The 23,680-nt window shown below is 37.4% G+C and overlaps 1 protein-coding gene across 6 annotated transcripts in view; it reads left to right on the top strand.

Annotated features, from left to right (window-relative positions):
- ZCWPW2 (zinc finger CW-type and PWWP domain containing 2) overlaps positions 1-23,680 on the top strand; it is a 139,785-nt gene that overhangs the window by 60,256 nt on the left and 55,849 nt on the right. For all 6 annotated transcript variants that reach the window (XM_033405450.2, XM_049715950.1, XM_049715951.1 and 3 more), the window contains one exon: positions 7,124-7,283. In XM_033405450.2, the coding sequence (XP_033261341.1) occupies positions 7,124-7,283 (160 nt within the window). The remainder of the gene's footprint in view (positions 1-7,123; positions 7,284-23,680) is intronic.

The raw sequence follows: 23,680 nt of genomic DNA, 5'->3' as shown, positions 1-23,680 counted from the left end.
CCTGGTTGAGGGGACTGGTGCCTGTGTTCTGGTGGTTGAGGCTGGATCTTTTCTTTCTGGAGGGCAGGTTCGCATCCGATTGTGTGTTTTGGGGTGTCTGTGGACTTAGTATGATTTTAGGCAGCCTCTCTGCTAATGAGTGGGGTTGTGTTCCTGTCTTGTTAGTTGTTTGGCATGGGCCGTTCAGCACTGGAGCTTGCTGGTCGTTGAGTGGAGCTGGGTCTTAGCATTGAGACTGAGATCTCTGGGAGAGCTCTCACCGATTGATATTACATGGAACCAGGAGGTCTCCAGTGGTCCAGTGTACTGAACTCAGCTTTCCCACCTCAGAGGCTCAGTACTGACACCCAGCTGGAGCACCAAGACCCTGTCAGCCACATGGCTCAGAAGAAAAGGGAGAAAAAAAAAGAAAGAAAGAAAAAAGTAAAGTAAAATACAATAAATAAGTTATTAAAGTAAAAAATAAAAACAATATTATTAAAAGAAAAACATAAAAATGTAATAAATAAAAAAGAGGAGGGCAACCAAAGCAATAAACAAATCCACCAATGATAACAAGTGCTAAAAACTATACTAAGATATACATAAATTTCAGAAACTTATCAGTCACATACAGCAAACCCCAAGTCCACAGTTGCTCCCAAAGTCCACAGCCTCAATTTTGGGATGATTTGCTGTCTATTCAGGTATTCCACAGATGCAGGGTTCATCAAGTTGATTTTGGAAATTTAATCTGCTGCTCCTGTGACTGCATGGAGAAACTTCCCTTTCTCTTCTTTGTTTGCACAGCTCCTGGTATTCAGCTTTGGATTTGGCCCTGCCTCTGTGTGTAGGTCGCCCTCTGGCATCTGTTCTTCACCCAGACAGGATGGGGTTAGAGGAGTGGCTGTTTAAGGGGCACTGGCTCACTCAGGCCAGGGGAAGGGAGGGTATGGAATGCGGGGTGAGCCTGCACTGGCAGAGGCTGGGGTAACGTTGTAACAGCCTGAGGTGTGCCGTGTGTTCCCCTGGGGAAGCTGTCCCTGGATCACAGGACCCTGGCAGTGGCGGGCTGCACATGCTCCTGGGAGGGGAGGTGTGGATAGTGACCTATGCTTGCACACAGGCTTCTTGGTGGCTGCAGCAGCAGTGTTAGCGTTTCATTTCCGTCTCTGGTGTCTGCACTGATAGCTGCGGCAGGCGCCCTTCTCTGAAGCTCGTTTAGGCGGTGTTCTGTATCCCCTCTCCTCGCGCACCCCGAAACAGTCGTCTCTTGCCTCTTAGGAAGGCCCAGACTTTTTCCAGCACTACCTCCTGGCTAGCTGTGGCACTCTAGCCCCCTTCAGGCTGTGTTCACGCCACCAACCCCAGTCTTCTCTCTGCGATCCCACAGAAACCCGAGCCTCAGCTCCCAGCCCCCACCCGCCTCGGGGGGTGAGCAGACAACCTCTCGGGCTGGTGAGTGCCGGTCCTCTGTGCGGGAATCTCTCCGCTTTGCCCTCTGCACCCCTGTTGCTGTGCTTTCCTGTTTGGCTCTGAAGCTTCCCCGCCGCCCCCCCCACCCCCAGCCCCTGTCTCCACCAGTGAAGGAGCTTCCTAGTGTGTAGAAACTTTTCCTTCTTCACAGCTCCCTCCCACTGGTGCAGGTCCCGTTCCATTTCTTTTGTCTTTGTTTTTTCTTTTGCCCTACCCAGGTACGTGGGGATTTTCTTGCCTTTTGGGAGGTCTGAGGTCTTCTGCCAGCGTCAGTAGGTGTTCTGTAGGAGTTGTTCCACGTGTAGATGTATTTCTGATGTATTTGTGGGGAGGAAATTGATCTCCACGTCTTACTCCTCTGCCATCTTGAAGGGCCTCTCCCTCCTCTTCCTTTTCTCCTGTCATCTTGTTTTCATTTATATTCAACTATTCTCCATGAAAAATATCAGACGTTTGCTTTCATTGGGAGACTGTGATGGGCTCATGTAACACACACACAGAACACACGTGAGAGGCCTTCAAGTCAGTACCTAGATTCGTGCTCTTGCTCTGTCACTTACCGTTGTGGGCTGAATTGTGTTCCCCCAAAGGTCATAAGTTAAAACTCTAACCTCAGAATGTGACTGTATTTGGACTAAGGGCCTTTAAAGAGGTGATTAAGTTAAAAGAGGCCCTTAGAGTGAGCCCTAATCCAATCTGACTGGTGTTCTTATAAGAAGAGAAAATTTGGATACACAGAGAGACACCAGAGGTGCATGTGCACAGAGTAAAGACCATGCGAAGACAGAGCACGAGGGCAGCAGTCTGCTGGCCAGGGAGAGACCTCAAGAGAAACCAGACCTGCTGACCTTGATCTTGGACTTCTAGCCTTTAAAACTGTGAGAAAATAAGTTCCTGTTGTTTAAGCCACCCAGTCTCTGGTATTTTCCTATGGCAACCTTAGCAAACCAATACACTTAATATCTTTGCAGAGAGATTCAACCAATACACTTAATATCTACCTCAGAGAGATTTCCATATCTCTGAGAGATTTGGAATGTTACACATCAGCTCTGAGTAACCTTTTGTTACTGAGAGTTTTTCTAAGGATCAAATATGAAATGTTGTAAAGAGATATATATATTAATTGACTTCTGTGTAACTAGGATGGGCATGAAGAGGAACTAGATGGTTATGTATATGAACACTCATTTTTGAAGTTACTTATGAAGGTATTTGTAGTCTCATTGTCATTTTTCATATCTCTAACATTTTGAAAGCAGAGCATTTGTATTTTCTACTGGAAATTCTGAAGTTTCAATAACTCTCATTCAAGAAATGGTTTTGAATCTTGTCACTATGTCTGAAATATTATGTTAGAAATTTGATTAGGAATTTCTTTTGCAGGTTTGTACTTGTAGCTGAGGGTTAGGATTTGAAATACGAATGAAGCATGTTTTACTCTAGTCCCTAAATTACCTCCAATCTATGATTAGGACCGTCAAAATGCTGCAGAATACAGCTGTAACTACCTTCTTGTTGTTTGGAAAGAGTAGATTGCATTTGGCATGTAGTCACATATATTTCTTTTTATAAACTAAGTACACATGAGCACAGACTTAAAATTTAGGTTAAGAAACTCAAATCTGTTGCTGTATTGCTTATTCAGTTCCACAAATACAATAGAAAGATGATAACAAGATAAATTGCAGTAGTAGAATATAAAGCTGAATTAGCCTACTAAAAGCAGCCAAACATCAGTTCTTAATTAAGAAATGTTATAGACCCTGAAATTTCAAGTGGGAGGATCAGTCAGCTGGCTACAGAGACGCTTAACAGTGTAGCATTATCTGGGTCAATTCTTATTAGCCCATGTCCTTATACGTAGCTTTTGAAGGTTCAGAAATTCAATCTTATCAACATCTCAGAGTTATTCTTTCTCAGAACTCTCAGAAGAGTTCATACTTTCCAATAAAGCTGAAAAGCTAAAGAGAGACCGATACAGAGTCAAGAAATGCCTGCTTAATCTTTATATAATAAAAATAAATAATAGTTAAGAGACTATCATTTTCTTTGTCTATGGTCAAGCTCCATGGAAAATCAAATTAAAATAGTTATATTTATCACCACATTATAAGATAGCACACACCTACATACTTATAAAATACTTATGTAGCCTCTTGCCTTTGAGTAGTGCCTATGTGAGCTTGAGGGTGGGGCTGTCTGCATTACTAGGAAGAGAAAAACTATCTCTATAATGTTTAAGAAGTCTTGATTTTTAAAGATTGATCAAATACATTGTATTTAGCTAGAAAGAGCAAAGAAATTAAAAGTAAAAATTAGCAGTGCATCTCTCACTTAGTATAGGCAAATACAGTATCAAGCAGAAACTAGGCATATTTACCAGACATTTTACAATGATTTCTCGTAAGTATGAAAATTAATTTATAGAAAATATATTTGCATTCTAAATACTGTAGTCTAAACAGTTTAGTAATCAAATATTCCTTTAAGTTAACAAACCAATCCAGTGATACTTTTTAGATATAGTATATACATTTATAAATTGTGGTTTCTACTAGATTATTTCTCATTTGCATACTTTTGCTTATGGATTTATATGTGTGTGGGTGAGAAATTTCCTCTTCCCAACGGTCCCTGCAGTTAGGTATAACAAAGAGATTTCTTGGAAAGTATGACATTAAGTTAGTGATGATTCCAACTCATCCATTTTGTTTCCCACAGATTAAGAATGAGGCCCAAGTAAATGTGCTATCTTCTTAAACATCCAGACCGCAGTTTGAAAATAAAAGTTATATATTTCTTCTCATTCGGTATAAATACATGGCAGCTGTTATCATGCTTAAGCTTCAACTTATTGAAGGCAGTAGCCAACTCATTAAAGATCATTTCCGCTGGATAAGGAATGTGTAAGACATCAGTTTCTTTGTAATGTATTTTCACTTTCCTTTGAAGTTTCTTGTCCTGCCAAAATTTCCATTTCCTCCTGCAAGTGGATTTCAACACCTGATGTCTATTTGACCTTGTTGTGTTTGTACATTTTACCTTCCACCACCCACAGGTTCTGAGATTGACCATACACTTTCCTTGTAATTCTGACACCCTTCCATTGGGTGGCCTATTCTTACTGTCCCTCTCCACCTTTAAGCCCCCACACAACACTCAGAATTTCTCCTCAATATGAAAGTGAAAAATCAGGAAGTAGAAATGCACAATGCACTATCATCATTGACAGTTTGGGAACTCAAATTGAGGTTAGAGTGAGGGCAAAAAATGGACATCAACTTCTTTCTTCAATCACAGGAAGTCAGAGATGATGATGGATGGAGCAGCTGGAGAGAAGTAATCATGTTTTCTACATGATGTATTGCCTCTGCTCAGCTTTTCCTGTAGTTTGGTACATTCTGTTTTAGCTGATATGTATAGACTAGGAGTCAGACAATTCCTTTGCACCACCTGAAAGTACCCCAGTTATTTGGACATTTCATAATACTTTTCATAATTCATCTTTAAATCAGTATGCAATACTTTCTGTAATAAAATATGTTTTAAATAATGAACCGAAGCTTTTTTCTTTTTTTGATATCTAATTCTTTTTAGGAGTCATCTCTTTTTGTTTATATTTTATTGAGTAATAATTTAAATTGAATACTCTGGGACCCAATAGGTTCCACTTAAAAAATAGTTGTATCAGAATTTGTGTCAGAAAAGTAGCAGCTCATCTTACACATAATAACTGCAGAATCTTTCTTTCATGTGTTAAATATCAGAAATCCATTTTGTGAGACTGTTTTACACTGAATGGAGTAGGTACTGCTCATAAATTGGTATTGGGTTGACAGTAATCCATATTAAAATTGCTGTGAAGTGCAAATCACCTAGTATTAAACATGAGCCCCTTACCTTTTATAAAGAGTTTAAACAAATATAATGTAACAGTCATAGTTTGGTTGTTTTTAAAATAGCTATTGATCATATTGAAGGACCCACTTGTTCCTTGACTTCTGATAAGTTGAGGGTCTCCATTGCAGCTACCACTCATTCTTAGTCATTCATTTGCCTGTTGAAGCCCCCTTCTTTTGAGTGTGTTCCCTCAGCAATGTAGATTTCCATTGTAGATTTAAAAGATAAACTGCACTCAAGTTTAACTCTTAAGCACAGCCCAGTAAGAGTCACCAAATAGCAGTAAGATACCGTGACATGAGCCTGATAACAACCAGATGGTCCTCTTCATTTAGGTCCTGAACTTTCACTTGACTTTCCATTATCATTTCCAATTCTTCTTTGGCTTAAAGCTTGTCTGACTCAATTTTTTAATTTCTCTAGCCCTTATTTTCCCACGGTTCTGGGGGCTAAAATTCTGAGGTCAGGGTGTCAGAGGGTTGATTTCTTCTCAGGCCTCTCCTTGGCTTGTAGGTGGGTCTCTCTTTTTGTGTCTTCTCATGGTCTTCCCTCTGTGTGTGTCTGGGTCCTAATCTTCTCTTTTTATAAGGAAACTAATCATGTTGGATTGGGGCTCACCTTTTAACTTAGTTACTTCCTTAAAGACCCCCTCTCCAAATACAGTCACATTCTGAGGTACTTGCGGTCAGGACTTCGACATACGAATGCGGGTTGGTGGGATCACATAATTCAGTCCATAATGATGGCGCTTTATACCATTTTAATTTGCCAGAAACCAAAAATGTGTAAAGCACATGTTTGTTTGAACTTTGAAACAGCGCAGTGAGGAACCAGAGTTATAGTGAGGCCTAGTTACCTGCTTGAGGCCTCCTGTCTGGTAGAAGGCAGAACTAGAGCCTGGATCTTCTAATTTGAACTTCTCTACCTTTTTCACTCTGTGGTACTGCAAACTGAACTCGTTAATTGTACAGATAATTGAACTTGATAATTGTACAGATAATTATAATATTATAAATGATAGAACTTGATAATTGTACAGATTTTTGAATGCTTGGGTATATTAGATATGCATATTTTGGATCTTGATCTGTAAAATTCAGTCAGATTTCTGCTGTACATTCCCCTAAGATTTATTTTTAGTAAAGAATAAACCTTATTTGCAGTACTGAGGATTTTTAGCTATTTGGTCACTGCCAGTGGAACAGATGTGGTGGGGGAGGGATAACACAGAACTGCTGACTCTATTTCTACTTTTCTCACAGTTGTTACAAAGTTCAGTGTCAGAACAGCCCAAACCACTTTGGCAGTCCTGGCTCATGAATCGCTAGCTCTCTCCTACCCCATCAGAAGCCCTGTCAGTGAGTTAACATTTTAGTAGTTAATCATTCTGATTGGTGAGAGTTGATTCAAGCCTGCCATGAATCTGATGACTCTTTTTTTCTCTTATCTTTCCTATTAGCAGTGCCTAAATGTCTCTTACAGACCCTGGAAACCATTCTTTTGTCTTATGATTCTTTCTCCTCATATCTTATGAATGTCTTGAGTATGTGACTGTTTCAAAGCTTTCTATATCTACAAAGATACAAATGATCACTTGCATTAATTGAATATCCTACTTTTAAAAGATACAAATATGACTATGTTTAAAATTTGTAAAGAAGTTATTAAAATTCAAAGGGCAAAGTTTGACAGGTGATTGTGACAGATATATTAATGTCTACCTTTTTTAAAGCATCAAAATAATAAAAATATTTTCTTTTGAAAGTTGGCCAGGGATACTTTGCCCTGATCCTTTTAAAGGGAAATATGTGACCTATGACCTGGATGGAAATGTTGAACAGTATCACGTAGAATTCCTGGGTGATCCCCATTCAAGATCATGGATAGATGCAGCGTTTGTTGGACATTATAGTATCACATTAAAGGTAGGTACAGTAACATCAAAACTTTGTTCCTCTTGCACTTGTTTTTAATTATGGCCATTTTGTCTCAGATCCTAAAAGAGATATAATTTTTTACTTTTATATTATATAAACAAAATAGTATGTACTATTTGTTTAAACTCAAATATTTGTATTTTTAAAGCAGCTTTTTCAAAGGAAATATGGATATAAAAATAGCCACGAGGTAGTTTTAAATTTTATTTCTCTAATGGCAATATAGTGTAAATCAACTGAGGACTCTCCATAATTGCCTTTTGAAACAGATTTACGATTCCATCATTTGGTAATTTTTTAATTCTCTTGAGAAGATTCTAAGTTATAGCCCTAGCTCACAGGGAAGATTAATTATGGAATGCAACCAGATTTTTCAAATTTCAAACAGTATTTCATTATACTAACTCCTTCAGTATTTTTTGATTCTTTTTAAACTTTAAATCACACACTACAATTAATGAATAGACTCAATTCTCAAGTTGATGAGAGTAAGTGAATTGGACCTGTTTTCATGGGTTTGGTTTAATCGTTATAAATTAATTCAGTTATCCGTATCTGTATTCTAATATTGAAACTTTTCATCTGCAAACCATGCTTTCATTAGAAATCTGATTAAAAAGTAGATGTCAGAAATGTGAATGCCTTTGACTCAATTTGGATGGTTCCTATTTTAGAGTGAGAAGTATATATATATTCAAATATACATATACATGTATGTACATTTAAGGCATGCCATTTAATCCACAGTATAAGGAAATCTGTGGAAATCTGAGGTACTTGCAGATGGACTTCTACTTTTTCTCTGGCATAAACAGTACCTTTGTTCCATTCAGCTTGAAAGCAGCTGGAAGGGAAGGCTGTTTCAGTAGAAATATTTAAGTATGGAATAACATCACATACATTCATTTCATGGTAATTGTGAGCCAGTCATTTTAGTATGAGGCACCTTCTCTGCTCAGACATTTCAGATGTGTCCCTGGGCACTTCTGATGGCAACCACAGAAGATAGGAAGGAGTGTTCTTCCTTATGTGCCCCTCCCCTTTTCTAAAAGATAGGGAAACCTAGCTTCTCATGAGGCAGAAATTAGAATCTTAAATATTTGACAGTGTGATAAAGAGCAGGGCATTCTTAAGAAATTGTATTTAAACATACATAAAAAATCAAAGTGTATTTTTGTCTGAAGTAATGTTACTCTCAGGATTTGAGTTCTGTCAGGATAAATTTGAATAGTCTGATTCCACTGAGCATACCATTAATCCCTGGGACAAGGAAAAAATCTGATGCAAAACAAAACTAAACTCAAGAATCAGGAGCCATAAGGTTTTAACCTTCTGAAAGCATTGAAACAAGCAAAGACCATGAATTCAGGGCTGCTTAAATTAAATAGGTTCCTAAAGCAAGAATGAGAACAGAGAAAAATAAAGCATTTGTTCCACCTCTTCTGTCTCCTACTCCCCCAGCTGGCTGAGTGCTCTGGGTGGATAACTCACTGGGTGACCACAGGCTCTGGGACAGGCTCTCTCCTCTACTGTCATTCATGGTGTCTACCTACAGGCTCGTGTCTCTTACTCTCTTCTTGTTTGTATCTTTTTCTTCACTTCCTCTCTTGGAGCTAATATAATAGGGATGCCTTCTTCTGTGGGTCTCTTCATTCAAGGCTGAAATTTTAGTTCCCCTTTACCTCAGATTCAGCTGGCACATGCCCAGCTGCCCTGCTATGCTCCGATTCCCTACTCCTGGCTATCTAAGAATCTCCGCTTGCCAAGAAGGAAACTCACAGATGATTAAAGGCTCATTGCCCCAATGAGAAGTCAAGAAACAGAAAGTGAAGAGGTCAACTGACAACCAAGATAGAAAAATGGTACCTATGAGAAATTGTTTGAAAATGAATAATATCAAACTATATCCCCTGGAGATGGAGATAGTATTGACTCCAACGTGCAGTTCAATTGCCTAGGCATCCCAGGAATTTAATCTGTTATGGTCCTCTCTGCACTGGAGCTCCTACTTCCTCAAATACTGTCTCTACACTGTGCCAGGTTGATCCAGATATTAAATTCACACCCCTGCCCCCATAAAAATATCACTTACACAAAAATAAATAATGTGTATTAGACAATGTAGACCTTCTTAAAGATTTTTGTAGAAGAGATGGAGAATGGTTGCACATTGCACCTGTTTGAGCTCCTTTTCTAAAAGTAGACACAGAATGATAGGCATATACAGCTCTCACTGTTTAAGCTGACTATATCTTACTTCATATATATTATTTCAACATTACTTTCTCCTAATTTGTGTAAGCTTAGTTTAACAAATGATTAAATAATATTTCAGAGTTTTCACTGACTGTGGACTATATTTTGCAGTGTGTGTTTTACTGTGAGAGAGAAATAAGCTCTTCTAGAAAGACATTATATGCATTTATGAAAAAATAAAATATTTTTTAGTTTTAGATTCTGAAAATGTTAAGTCTTCTCTTTTAGTTCATGTTTGTCTAGTTTGTCTTCTTTCTTTTATTTTTTTTAGTAGTCACTGAAAAATTGATATGTTTATGGGACCAGTGACTTATTAATTTTCTTGTTGACAGTACAACAGAGCTCTGTCACTGTGGATGAATATGTATATGAATATACAGGTGATAAGCTTTTCCCCAGTAAATAAAATTACTCATCAATATATTGGGATATACTTCAGAAAAAAGTTGAAGGCAATATTTAGATTTTGTATTTGTAATTTATATTAGTTTACTCATACATTTTATTTTTTCATTTACTATAAAATCAGTAGTATAAAGATAGCTGAAATTCCCTTCCCCTTTTAAAGAAACTTGATTCTCTTATGGTATATATTCAAAATACATGTCACTCTGGTAATTACTTAGAGAAAATAGACGTGAACATGTGCTAGATAGCTATTTAAGAGTTGATGCATGGACTACAGTTCTTTCCCCAGTTAGCACAAATGTTGTTTCTTTTATATTTAGTAGGTACATGTCTGCAGAATCCATTATTTGCAAGTTTATTTCTTTGCTTGATAGACTACATGACTTAGTTTAGTATTTCTTAAGCCTGGCTTTGCATTAGAAGGCTTTATAAAGCAATGACAGCAACTAAAACACAGCAATGCCTGGGCTGTACTCTACTGGATCAATTAAATCAGAAGCTCTTGGAGTAGGGCCAGGCCTCAGCATTTCTAAGTCCCTCAAATGAATCTGTATCCCAGAGAGAGAGAACCACTGACTAAGTTTTCTCAACTTGAGGCATCAGACTTTTGTTGGTTTATCTCTACTAGTGCAGTAATGTAACTGTGGTCATGGCTCACTGTTTCACGACACCTTTCTCCTATTTCCTTTGTTAATCTTTCACTCTGGTTTGCCTGGAGATGATGCTGACTGCCATAGGTTCACATGTCTAACCCAGAAGTAAGAGTTTCCCTGAACACAGCTTTAAAGTCAATCTTGTCATTGAACATTGTACATAATTTATAGATATTGCTGATAAAGCTGATGTATAATTTAAATGTAATATGTATAGCATGTTTTAGTTGATCATCTATAAGTTATATAGAGTCATTATAATTTTTATTGGACATAAATTATGTACTCCAACCAGTGATCGCTTGGCCTACAATTTTCTAGTTCTTTATACTGCCAAGAAAATGTAAGTAGTTCACCCCTGATGCTAGGAGGCTCCTGTGGTAAAATTTAGGTTTCTTTTGGTCCATGATGTGAGTGGATTTTTTTTGTCTATGTATTTTAACAGTCTGCTCACTACTGTATGGAGGATATACCTGGAGATGTGTAAGCATTTCTTTGGGTACCAGATGTCATTTGGGTATTTACCCGTTGTATTATGGAGCTGCCTCTGTTTTCCAGGGATATGAAAAAGGAACAATGCTGTATTGCTAAACTTGAGCTCTGCAATTCCTAGAATTCTGCTTCCTAATTGGGGTGGTCATTGATACTGTTCACCAAAATGTTGCAGGTTACTGCCTTCCTGTTATAAAGTAGAGATGCACATTTGATACTCTTGAGGTGGGGTGAGACCAATGAGTTGTGAGTGAGTGATGAATATCTGAGCATATGACTGTGTCCAGTGCAACATCATCCAGAGTTCTCTCTTTCTCTGTGGCTCTGTGACTGATAATTGAAATTTTGGTTTGCTACTCTCTCAGCCCAGATCCCTTGATCACTCTTAGCAAAGGCCTCCACTGCCAACAAATAACAGATCTGCAACATGAAGAAGATATAGGCCTCACTTTAAGCCCCTAGGATTATCCTAACAGATACACTAATGATAGTACAGAGGATGTTACAGTTCTTTGTAACCTCTATCTTTAGCAGGACCATTCCTGAAGCTTCAGTACTCTTCAGAATACAGCCAAACGACTGAAATCACATTACTCTTAATTTTTCCAGTCTGTAAGTAGAACTAACACAACCTGTAGTAATTTATCAAATAAGTTGATTTCTTTTCTGTATTATGATAAACATATGATAGAAATTACCAGCATTGATGATACATTGAATCTAAATTTGGTCCAGTAAATATCCTCCAGCAAAGGGCTCTGATTGTCAGTATGCACTGCAGTAACTCCAGTAACTAAACAAGCCTATAAATAGCAATCATGTAATTGAACCCCCTGCTACAGGCCAAGGATTGGGTAGATCCTTTTATAATAATATAACACAATAATATATAATATGTATATATAATATAATAAATATAATATTTAAAGTCTCATAGCAACCCCATGAAGATAGGCATTACCACTATTGACATATGGAAGAAACTGTGATTCAGGCTTCATGTCTAGCCCAAGGTCAATCAGCTGCTAAGGGATGGGGCAATGATTAGAATCAGGATGTCTAACCCCGAGGTCCAATTTTTCTCTCCTATACCTTGCCAATTTACGTATACATAAGCAATAGTCTCATTTATTGTTGAATGTTTTTCCACATTGAAATGAGGAACATTTTCACCTTTTAATTCTAATATACATGTTGAATGATGGCAGTTTCTGGTAGACTTGTTTTTTATTTACTGCTTGATGTTCCCCTTTGGAGGAGGACTAGTGACCAAGCAGAATTCTTGATGTTTTCATATTACATTTGCAGTAGTCGTTTGACAAGTGTGTCTGGATTAACATCTATCTGAGCAAGTGTTTTTCTTCTAAGATTTATTAGGATCCAAATTCTAAGAATGTAGTCTATAATAAGGATTAGCAAATTAGCTTATAACTAGATTATCAGGCAACATTTCACTCTTAGAGTAATGAAGTGAAACTGGATACAAATATATTGAGCCAGCTCTCAGTGGAAAATCACATTTGCCAAAAAAAAAAATGTACATATGTATATATGTGTGTTTTTGTACCATGTTCCTGCTGGCAAATAATCTGTATAGCTACCAACCTCTCAGCAAATTTTTATCATACCAATTCCATATTTGGTATAAAATTTGCTATAATTTTGGTATTATTGGATTAAGATTTTTTTGTTTGCTTGTTTTCTAAGCATCCTTTAGTTTTGGCCTGGAGAAAGTTTAAGGGAATTAGAACATGTTTTTATAACTGTGAACTATTTGTGGATAATCTGCCAAGAAAACTTGTAGTAATGTATTAGGAAAAGAGTGAAGTTGTCATAGTGATTTAAAAAGGTAGGCTTTAGAGCCAGGTTTTTTGGGTTTGAAGGTTGGCTGTACTACTTACTAGACATTTGACCTGAGGGAAGTCACTTACCTGTTACAAATCCCACACACCTCATCTTAAAATGGAGGTTATGATAGTATATGCCTCATAGAGTTGTTACAGGTTTAACTGAGATTATACATGTAAAGCACTTAGCACAGTGCTTGTCATATAGTAGGCTCTTAATAATAATAGTAATAGTTCATACTGTCATTGGAAGTACAGGAGAAATATATAGTTACATTACTTATTTCCTCTTCCTAGAAACCCACATCTACAGGAGAGAGTACAAAAAAAAAAAAATAACAATCAGGTGGATAATAATATATTTTCTTTTGACTAAGATTATATGTGAAAAATGACATGATTTTAGTGTTTTTTTAATCAGCCAATACGTTGCTCCCAGAAATTGAGTGGCCATTGCTGCTGTGCTTTTCTAGTTTAGTGTAAGCAGAAGTTCTAAGACCTTTTGAAAGTAGGAGATAGGTTAGAGCCTTCTTAATCTGACTACTTGGTGAATGAATAGTCCCTAATATCAGCAATGCCTCAAGATACTTTAAATTTCTTTGATGGAATTTGGAAGAGACTAGGAAATATTATCTTTCAAGTTCTTTGCAACTGAATAAAACCAGTTTTTTTCCATATCTCTCTTCTGTCTTTTCGATTTACTTACGATTTCGATTTATATATGCTGACTTTGCTGCTCCAAATAAATTCTTGAATTTACCTCTGTCATCTCTCGACTTAATCTTTTATGAATTTAGATATCTGAACTTGTATTGAAGTTAAAAGTCCAAATCCAAATAATATGACCAACTTTACTCAGTTGATAAAGGAAGGAACAGGTGGCTACCTTTCCCATCATCAAATGCATGAAAAATGTATTAAGTCAGCTAGATTTCTCATATTGACTCCTCAGTGGAACAACAATAATCTTTCCTAGAAACATTTAGCCTTATATAGCCTTCTCAACTTTCTAGAAGTGCTTATTTTCTGTTAAAGAAACCAGAGTCAGATCATTTAAGCCAAAATACAAGGCTCACTAAATCGCCTTCAGGGTCATATCCCTTATGAGTAAGGCTTCCTTATATAATGAGTCTTCTATGTTGAGGTTCTTAAATTAGTAAACAGTTGCAGAGTAACTTTTTGGTACATTCTTCCTTTAGGGAACGATGAAGTCCAAAACTCAGAGCCATATAACTGAAAGTGTACAATTGATATATTAACTGTTATTTTCTTTAATTTCTCCACTTTAAAAAAAAAATTTCTTCTAACCAATTACCAGGAACAGTCTGTGATTCAGGCAAAACCCTAAACAATGCAGATTGAACTGACTTTGAAAATAAATTCCAGAATTACCACTTCCTCACCATTTTGTTCAGCTCACAGGATATGAACTGATTACATCATATATTTAACCATCCTCTTCTCCTGGCTCTCCCACCTGCTTGTATGATTCTATTTTTAAACAGAATCCAAGCATCTGTCTGTAATAAATACGACATTTGTTTTCCCGTAAACACATATTCCCTAAAAAACAAGCAAATGTGGAGTAGAAAATAGCAGCCAAGTATGTTAACTCTCATTTAGGCTCAGGTCTTGATATCCGTTCATACTGTTACTTAAAATCCTTTAAGCCAATCCTGACTTTTTTAAGGCTCAGAGCAAATGAGCACATGGCTGATTTAAACCCATCTCCCACTTCTATTTAACATCCCCAGGTGGAGCAGGCAGCCTGGCCAGAGCTGTGGGAGACAGCAGCCCTGGAGATAAGCACGGGCCTTAAAAATTATCTATTGACCCAGTGCTCACTTGCTTCCTGTGCTTTATTTCATCAATATATTACTAATACTTTTACAGAACAATGAAATAATTTCTTGTTGCAGACTTAATGATATATTCAGTTTTGCAAAATAAAAATTCTACAGCTTGAAATCAAAATATGTAAAATACTTTAAACTGTACACAATAAATAAAATGAAGGTTTTTTATTTTTTAATTGTGCTAAAATATATGTAACATAAAATTTACCATTTTAACCGTATATCCAGTGGTGATTTAAGTTTTTAACGGCTGATTAATAATGCTAGAAAAAATTTTCCTAAGCAATGTGACTATGACCTGATACAGAAAATGCCAGATGGTAGTTTCCGATCATTTTCAACACAATTTATTTCTTATGATAATGACCTACAATCTCTTCATAACACCATCTTGGAGATTTTTGCAACAGAATGCCTTTTTGTGAAATATCATTTTATAGTCATTGAGCCCGTGAATTCTGGAGCCAGGTTGCCTGTGTATGAATCCCAGCTCTATCACTTACTGGCTGTATGAACTTGGGCAATGTCTAAACTCAGTGCCTCAGTTTCTTTATGTGTAAAATGAGGATAATAATAGTACCTACCTTGTAAGCTTGTTGGGAAGTAAAAAAAGTTGTAAAGTGTTTCAGACTGTGCCTGACACTTAGTACTATATAAGCATTGGATAAATTAGTAAATAAAAATAACAATGGGGCTTCCCTGGTGGCGCAGTGGTTGAGAGTCTGCCTGTCAATGCAGGGGACACGGGTTCGTGCCCCGGTCCAGGAAGATCCCACATGCCGCGGAGCGGCTAGGCCCGTGAGCCATGGCCGCTGGGCCTGCGCGTCCGGAGCCTGTGCTCCGCGACGGGAGAGGCCACAACAGTGAGGGGCCCGCGTACCGCAAAAAAAAAAAAAAAAAAAATAACAATGGACTCCTTAATAGTAGAATTCCTTTGGACATAAAGTACACACTCAGTCAACTCCTCCCTATTATAGGTAGAGTTTCTGTCTCATTTTCTTGGACTGCAGAGACTAAATGATAAATGTTTATATTCTGATCATTTATGACATTGATAACCAACATTTGAAAATGCTTTACATTTTATAAAGTACCTCTTACATATGCTATCTCATGTGATCTTCATTTATTGTTAAGAAAGTGTGGGCTCAGGTTAAGTGACTTGCCTGAGGTCACATAGCAGCAGAACTGGGACTGAAGCCCAGCTCTTCTGAGTGCAAGCCCCAGGCTTTTACATTATATGTCAGCCTGCTTGAGGCTTACATTGGACCATCTGTTTCTAATCTTCATAAGCATACCAAATTCATAATAAGCTCTCATCTATAAACTGGAAAATCACAAAGCCCTTCTTATTGGTCTCCTGTTGTTAATTCAGCCAGCTTGATTAATTAACTTAACCTTTAACCAGGGCTTTTCAAAGTTGGACAAAGATGTGAAAGCTCTCTTCACGTTTAGTGCATTGATTCCCAGCCATAGATTTTGGGCCTCTTCGTGGCTGTCATTAAAAGCTAGTATTTATTATTTCATTCCCTTGTAATTCTCTTAGAAATAATTGGTTATTATTAACATTAGTATCCTGATGCCAGGGTTTGTTTTGTTTTACTCTGTTTTTGGTTCCCAAACTTGCTCATCATCACATTCTCCCATAGAGCTCTTTAAAAATATATATTCCTGAACCTGCATACTGGGGAGCGTGCTGAGAATCTCTACAGTTCCTCAGTGAAGCTCAAGAACCACTGTATAGCGGATTTTCTCACCATAATACCTATTTTCTGGTTTACTAGAATTAGCTAAAAAAGAGATATATGAAACATACATTATTTTATTATGTTTACTTTGTGAAATTTATTAATGTATTTATGAGTTTGTGGTGCTAAAGAAGCCACGCAAATCTTTAGCAAAATTGTGATGTTAGATTCCCCTGTCCCTTTAATTAGTGTCTCTCTTTGGTGGTGACTCATTGTCTCCCTGCTGTGATATCTGGAGCCCTCTTTCTTTCTCTCGTTCTCTCAAAATCTGGTTTCAGGTCCACACACTAAATGACAAATGTATTGGTTGTATAAAAATTGTTTTCTAGGGGCTTCCCTGGTGGCGCAGTGGTTGAGTATCCGCCTGCTGATGCAGAGGACGCGGGTTCGTGCCCCGGTCCTGGAAGATCCCACATGCCGCGGAGCGGCTAGGCCTGTGAGCCATGGCCGCTGAGCCTGCGCGTCCGGAGCCTGTGCTCCGCAACGGGAGAGGCTACAACAGTGAGAGGCCCGCGTACCGCAAAAAAAAAATTGTTTTCTAAATGATGTCAGTCGAGATAACAGACCAGCCTAAAATGTTAAATTGGGTCTTCTTTAAAATCAACATGCAGTGGTTGTTTATCCATCTTGGTAGGAAAAGAACTTAGATATTCAAAATACTTAGAAAACATATGTTAAGGTCTAGGTTAATAAGGAGCTTATCTAGTAGCCTGTGATTTTTCTGATTTGTCCATTGGGGCTGTTTTACCTAAAACTGCTTGGCTTCCTTCCACTTCCCCACATCAAGGTTCAGGGTATGCTCAGGCCCTGGCATTGGTAATTCCCAGTGTTTCAAGCCAAGTAATGGAATCCACTGTAAAGATTTGACTCTCACATTTTCTTATTCTTTCTTTTCTGCCTAATTTCTCTCCTAGTACTCATTGCATTCTTGGTATTATCTTTCAAATTGATGTAAAGGATCAGACTAAACAGAGCTAGAACATTTTTGGGGGGTTGGGGGGTGTCAGCTTAACTGGTTCACACTTTCTAGTGGTATAGGAAGTGGGGGACCTAAGTTATTTTGATCTTAAAATCCTGCTGAGTTAGAGTAAGCAAATTCCTATTTATGATTTTGAAAGCATTATTGCTTCAAGTGTTCAATAATTTGAATGAGCTGTCTAAATAATCCAGAACCTATGTTAAAGATGGCAGTTGAGAAGGGAGACAGGTGTTAGGAAGCCCAGGCATGTGTGGTTCACAGGGATGGCTGTGACTATCTTCTAGTTGGCATCAAAGGAATGGGAATGTTCTTACTGTCGAGATTACTGGTTGCTGTTGGAGAAATCCAATTTAAGGAAGACAAGATAGCCTTGTGATTAACTTTCTGTTTGATTGCTTTAAGTGAAAACGATAGCTTTGGCCCGATAGTAAATATTTAGAAGGGTACATCATAGAGCCAGCGAGGTGCACTGGAAACTTGAATGTATAAATAGCAGCAGTCAACATGAATCCCCAGGCAGAGGACTTTATAATAGGTGGTGGTGTTGATCCTCAAACATTTAGCAGAGATGTATTACGAAGGAAAATTATTTTGTATTTCTTTAGGTTATGAAATCTGTGAGTAATCTCCCCATGTTTCTAAAGGCATATTATAACTTAAAGTAATTGTCAATATTTGAAGCCATTTCAATGAATTTATGAAGCCCAATAAAGCAATCTAGGTACTTATGATTCCAGTTTTCCAGATTTTTAATAGATGCTCAACATTATGTCTGAAGATAAATTTTCTAAATTGTAAATACTTCCATTTGCAGCTAACTTTTATGTCTATATAATCAAAATTTGAATTGATAATTTTGGATAGTAAATGCTATATTGTACCAACAGGATTTTAGTGAGGCTCTACTGTCCCCCCAAATAGGTTATATTAAGCATTTGATTGAATTTAATTTTAAAATTAAGTACTATTTTTTACATAACATTCAAAGTACTTGAAATTAGGCCCACTTTTTTTTTCAAGAAAAAAATGCCACTAATATCATAGGATAAATCAGTGGCTCATGAAGTACTTTAAAGATCTGCATCCTTATAAAAAATGAAGTTTAATATCATCTTAGTAGTAATATCACCATATTATAATGCTAGATAGTAATCATGCTTATACATTTTTCTTTTACCTTTCTAGGGATAATAACATAATTCAGGATTGTAGCCCAGCCTTTTAGTTTCATCCCCAATTTCCTGTCTGGGCTTTCCCCATGCCACCCTGAATAAAAAATGTCTATTTATAATACCCAAAATATTTACTGAGCTCCTATTATTTCTACCAGTTCTAGGCTCTGAAGTGATCAAAACAGACAAAATTTAAATGCTGTCACGAGACTTAAATTAGTGGGATGAGACACATAGTCAACAGGTAAATTTTTTTTTAGTTGTTGACGAGTGCCATGGGGAGAAATGAAGGGAGAGACATAGGCAGGTAGAGTGAAGGAGCAGGGGTGGGGAGGAAAGACTCCACCTGCAGAGTCCGTGCGCTAGGAAATCCTTCCCCACAGCCAGCCAGATACCAGTGGTTGGTTGATAATAATTCTTGTTTTGATTATATTTTTCCCTTTCACTTATTCCAAAAAGTGGTCAGGCCCCTCATGTTCTCATGTCTCAGGGGCATTTTCTGTTGGGATCTAAAGCAGAGCTTACCTGTCTTGACCTGAGTTCCCTGAGGGTGGGCAGTAATGGGAACAGGGCAGGCAGGAGCAGCTAGGCAAGGAAGAGATTCCCTCAGACATGGAAGAGGACAGAGGTCTGCCGGTGCCCTGGGGAGTGGAACACTTTGGAGAAGAAGAGCACGAGGTGCACCAGGAGGTTGAAGCCACGCTGGCAAGGTTCCCAGCCTTGGAAAGGATCCTTTGGACCAGGCATGGCAAGGAAGCTGTTCGATTACCTGACTTCAAGGGACTTGAACAAAGATGTTACTCATGAAAGCCTTATGCGTTGAGGAGTAATGATCTGTCCTCGCTGTTCGGGCACCATGTATTCCCTTCCAATTTACAGGAACCTAGAGAAAGTAAGGGGTGGCCCAAAAATGAGCAAGATCAAAATTCTTATCCTTGTTGGACAACGGCTGTCACATTCAATTTTATTTAGCGAAAAGAAGGTAATGTGACATTGCTCACACATTTGAGTTTGAGAAGTGAAATTTGTCCTGCTACAGCTCCAGATGATTATATCTTGATTAATTTTTATGTGGAGAAGCAATCTTAAAATAGAAAGCAACAGATGATATGAATTTCTGCCAGATTGCAGATTTCTTTTTACTGGCCTTACTGGGTGGACAAATACATAGGTATTCTTCTCTTTGAATGTGCCATTTCGTATTAGTATATGGTGATAACACACAGCATGCTCAGTGAGTTGGAAGTTACTGAGAAGGGACATTCAGCCTCCTCCTCAGACCCTAGGAAATATGAAAATGGTACTGAGGCTCTCAGTCAGCCAGTGATGCTTGATTGGAACAAGATCACGTAGGAAAGTAGTTTACAAACTTCAATTTTGGATACAGCTAGGAATTTTCTCAGACATAGGGTACTATCTTTCCCTGCCTAACCATCTGTTTAGTCTCCAACCTCGTCCTTACTCCAAATATTTACATGCTTATTCATCTATCAAGAACACATCTATCAAGAATTATCTTATTTATGCTCATAAATTCACACAAATTTTTAGACTATATGTCTTCCTTCTCTTTCTATGATGATTATTTTCCCCCTCCACCCTAAATTTAATAAAACTGATTGAGAAAACTCCAGTTGCCAAAGCAATATAAACATAATGAAAGATATGATATTCCCTCTTTTTTAAAAAAAATTTGTTTATTATTTTTTTGGCTGTGTCAGGTCTTAGTTGCGGCATGCGGGATCTTTGCAGCACGCAGGCTCTTCATTGCAGAGCAGGGGCTCCTCTCTAGTTGTGGTGTGTGGGGTTCTCTCTAGTCGTGAACGCGGGCTCCAGAGTGCACGGGCTCATTACTTGGGGCACGCAGGCTCTCTAGTTGTGGCGCGCAGGGTCCAGAGCACGTGGGCTCTCTAGTTGTGGCGTGCAGGTGCCAGAGCACGTGGGCTCTGTAGTTGCCGCACGCAGGCTTAGTTGCTCTGCAGCGTGTGGGATCTTAGTTCCCTGACCAGGGATAGAACAGCGTCACCTGCATTGCAAGATGGATTCTTAACCACTGGACCACCAGGGAAGTCCCTGATATTCTCTCTTGGGATCAAAGAATTTACTGGAATTTGAAGAATGCCCAGCCCTTCCTGTAGTCTCATCTGAAGTCATTGATCTGAATCCTTGACTTCATAAGCTTTTAGCTCCTTGGAAATCTGTTACAGAGCTGCCTTGAAGATTTCCTTCTTAAGACATTTAAAAGCTTGTCTCTGTTTTGTTTTGTTACTATTGTTTACCTGGAAAACCTGTAGAACTCAAATGGAAAAACTATTATAAATAAAACTATTATAAACAACAGAAGAACTGTTACAAACAATAGGGAGATTCAGTTATGTGGCAGTTGTAAAATTACTCTAAAGCACTAACAAATGTGAAAATATGAAGGGATAAATAGCATTTATAATAGCAACAAAGCATATATAATGTACTGGAGTAAGTTTAAGGAGCACCACATACAAGATCTATATGAATAAAACTTTAAAATGCTACCAAGAGACAGAAAATAAAACTTAAGGAAATGGAAAAATATAATCCTCTTCTTGGTTTGGAAGATTTAATATGGAAGGATGTCCATTCTCCCTAAATTAATTTTAATGCAATCTCAATTTTTATTTATTTTTATTTTTTTAATTTTATTTTATATTGGAGTATAGTTGATTAATGTTGTGTTGTTTCAGGTGTACAGCAGAGTGATTCAGTTATACATATACATGTATCTATTCTTTTTCAAATTCTTTTCCTATTTAAGTTATTACAGAGTATTGAGCAGAGTTGCCTGTGCTATACAGTAGGTCCTTGTTGGTTATTTTATATATAGCAGTGTACACATGTCAATCCCAAACTCCCAATCTGTCATCCCCCGCTTTCCCCAACCAGTAGCCATAAGTTTGTTCTCTGAGTCTGTGAGTCTGTTTCTGTTTTGTAAATAAATTCGTTTGTATCATTTTTTAAGTTTCCGCATATAAGCAATATCATATGATATTTGTCTTTCTCTGTCTGACTTACTTCACTTAATATGATAATCTCTAGGTGCATCCATGTTGCTGCAAACGGCATTATGTCATTCTTTTTAATGGCTGAGTAATATTCTATTGTATGTATGTACCACATCCATTAAAAAGGACTTAAAAACCCCCCTACAGTTGACCCCATGAACAACCTGGGGGTTAGGGACGCCAACCCCCTTTGCAGTTGAAAATCCACCTGTAACTTTGCAGTAATTTCACAGTGGCCATCAAAGTTCACCTGTTCTGCACCCACAGATTTAACCAACCGTGGATTGTGTAGTACAGCAGTACCTATTTAGTGAAAAACTCCACATATAAAAGGAGCTGCAAAGTTCAAGCCTGTGTTGTTCAAGGGTCAAATTCTAACATTTGTAAGAACATAAAACATAGAAGAGGGAGTTAGACCTATAAAATATAAAATTATAGTAATACTCTAGTAGTTAAAGCAGTTTGATATTAACAGTTATTTGATAGATTAATAGAACAATATACAGTCCAAAAGTACTTGAAAATAGTGATATGGTTATATTCAAATAATTAAAGAAAAGTTGTTTAATAAATTATGTATGTACAACTGGCTAGCTGCTTAGGAAAAAATGAAGCAGAAGCTATACCTCACACCTCACATCTAAATTAGTTCTAGAAGGATGAAAAATTTAAATGAACAAAAAAGAAAATACAAACATACTAAAAGATAAACTTAACAGGAGAAGATGTTCTCAATACATATAGCAAAGGGCAATTATTTAATATACAAAAATCTCTTACAAATCAATGAGAAAACAACCAATATAAATATTAACACAGGATTTGTACAGTCATTCCATAGAAAAGAAATTATAAATGACTTTTTAAAATATGAAAGATTGATGAATAAGTTCTAGGGAATCTAATGTATAGCATGGTGACTATAGTTAACATTAATTACTGTGTTATATACTTGAAAGTTGCTAAGAGAATAGATCTTAAATGTTCTCACTACACACACAAATAAAGCTTTTAATGTGAGCTAATGGATATGTTAACTAACCCTATATGGTAATCATTTCCCAATGTGTATGTGTATCAAGTCATTGTGTAGTACTCCTTAAGTTTACACAGTTATTTGTCAATTATATCTCAGTAAAGCTGGAAAAAATATGAAAAATTGCTCATATTACAGAATTCAAAAAATGAAAATGATAATAAAAAGGAAATACCAATCTTTTCCTTAAAAATATTGGCAGAAATCTAAGTTTGGTAATGGAAGTGTTCTCCAGAGTGTGAGGAAGCATTTGTTCATGGCGTGGTAAATTTTGACCACCTCACTCAAGAGTGATTTCACAAAAGCTTCCAAAATTTAAAATATGTATAAACCTGTCATTCAACATCTGAGGAATTTATGCTTCAATACACTTTCACATGGGTAAAGAGACATACAGACAAAAAATTTTTTATTGCAGCATTGTTTCATATTGCAAAATATTTGAAAAAACTTAAATCCATCACAAGGGTGTTTGTAAAATAAATAATGGTACATGCCATACTACATATTTGGATATACATACATCTATATCCTCATTCCCTTGGTTTTCTCATCTAATTTCTTGCCTTTAAATATGGTGTGCGTGTGTGTGTGTGTGTGTGTGTGTGTGTGTGTGTGTGTGTGTGTCTATGTTTCCTACATTTTATCTGCAGTTCAGTTCTCTCTCCCAAATTCCCTTACCAAACTGCTACTTGGTACCTTCGCTTGGGTGTCATAATGCATACTCAGCATGTCTGAACTCTTGAGCTCCACCACCACCCCCCATTTCACTTCTTTGACAGCCTTCCCCATCTCAGTGGATGGCAAATCACGTCCTCCTCTCACTCAGTCCCAAAGCCTGAGAGTCATCCTTTCTTTCTCTCTTAACCAATCTTCAGTTGGTCAAGAAATTATTTTTGC

The sequence above is a fragment of the Orcinus orca genome, chromosome 10, assembly GCF_937001465.1.
Source record: "Orcinus orca chromosome 10, mOrcOrc1.1, whole genome shotgun sequence".
Lineage (NCBI taxonomy): Eukaryota > Metazoa > Chordata > Mammalia > Artiodactyla > Delphinidae > Orcinus > Orcinus orca.
The sequence above is the reverse complement of the archived record's forward strand: the minus strand, read 5'-3'. Positions and strand labels throughout refer to the sequence as shown.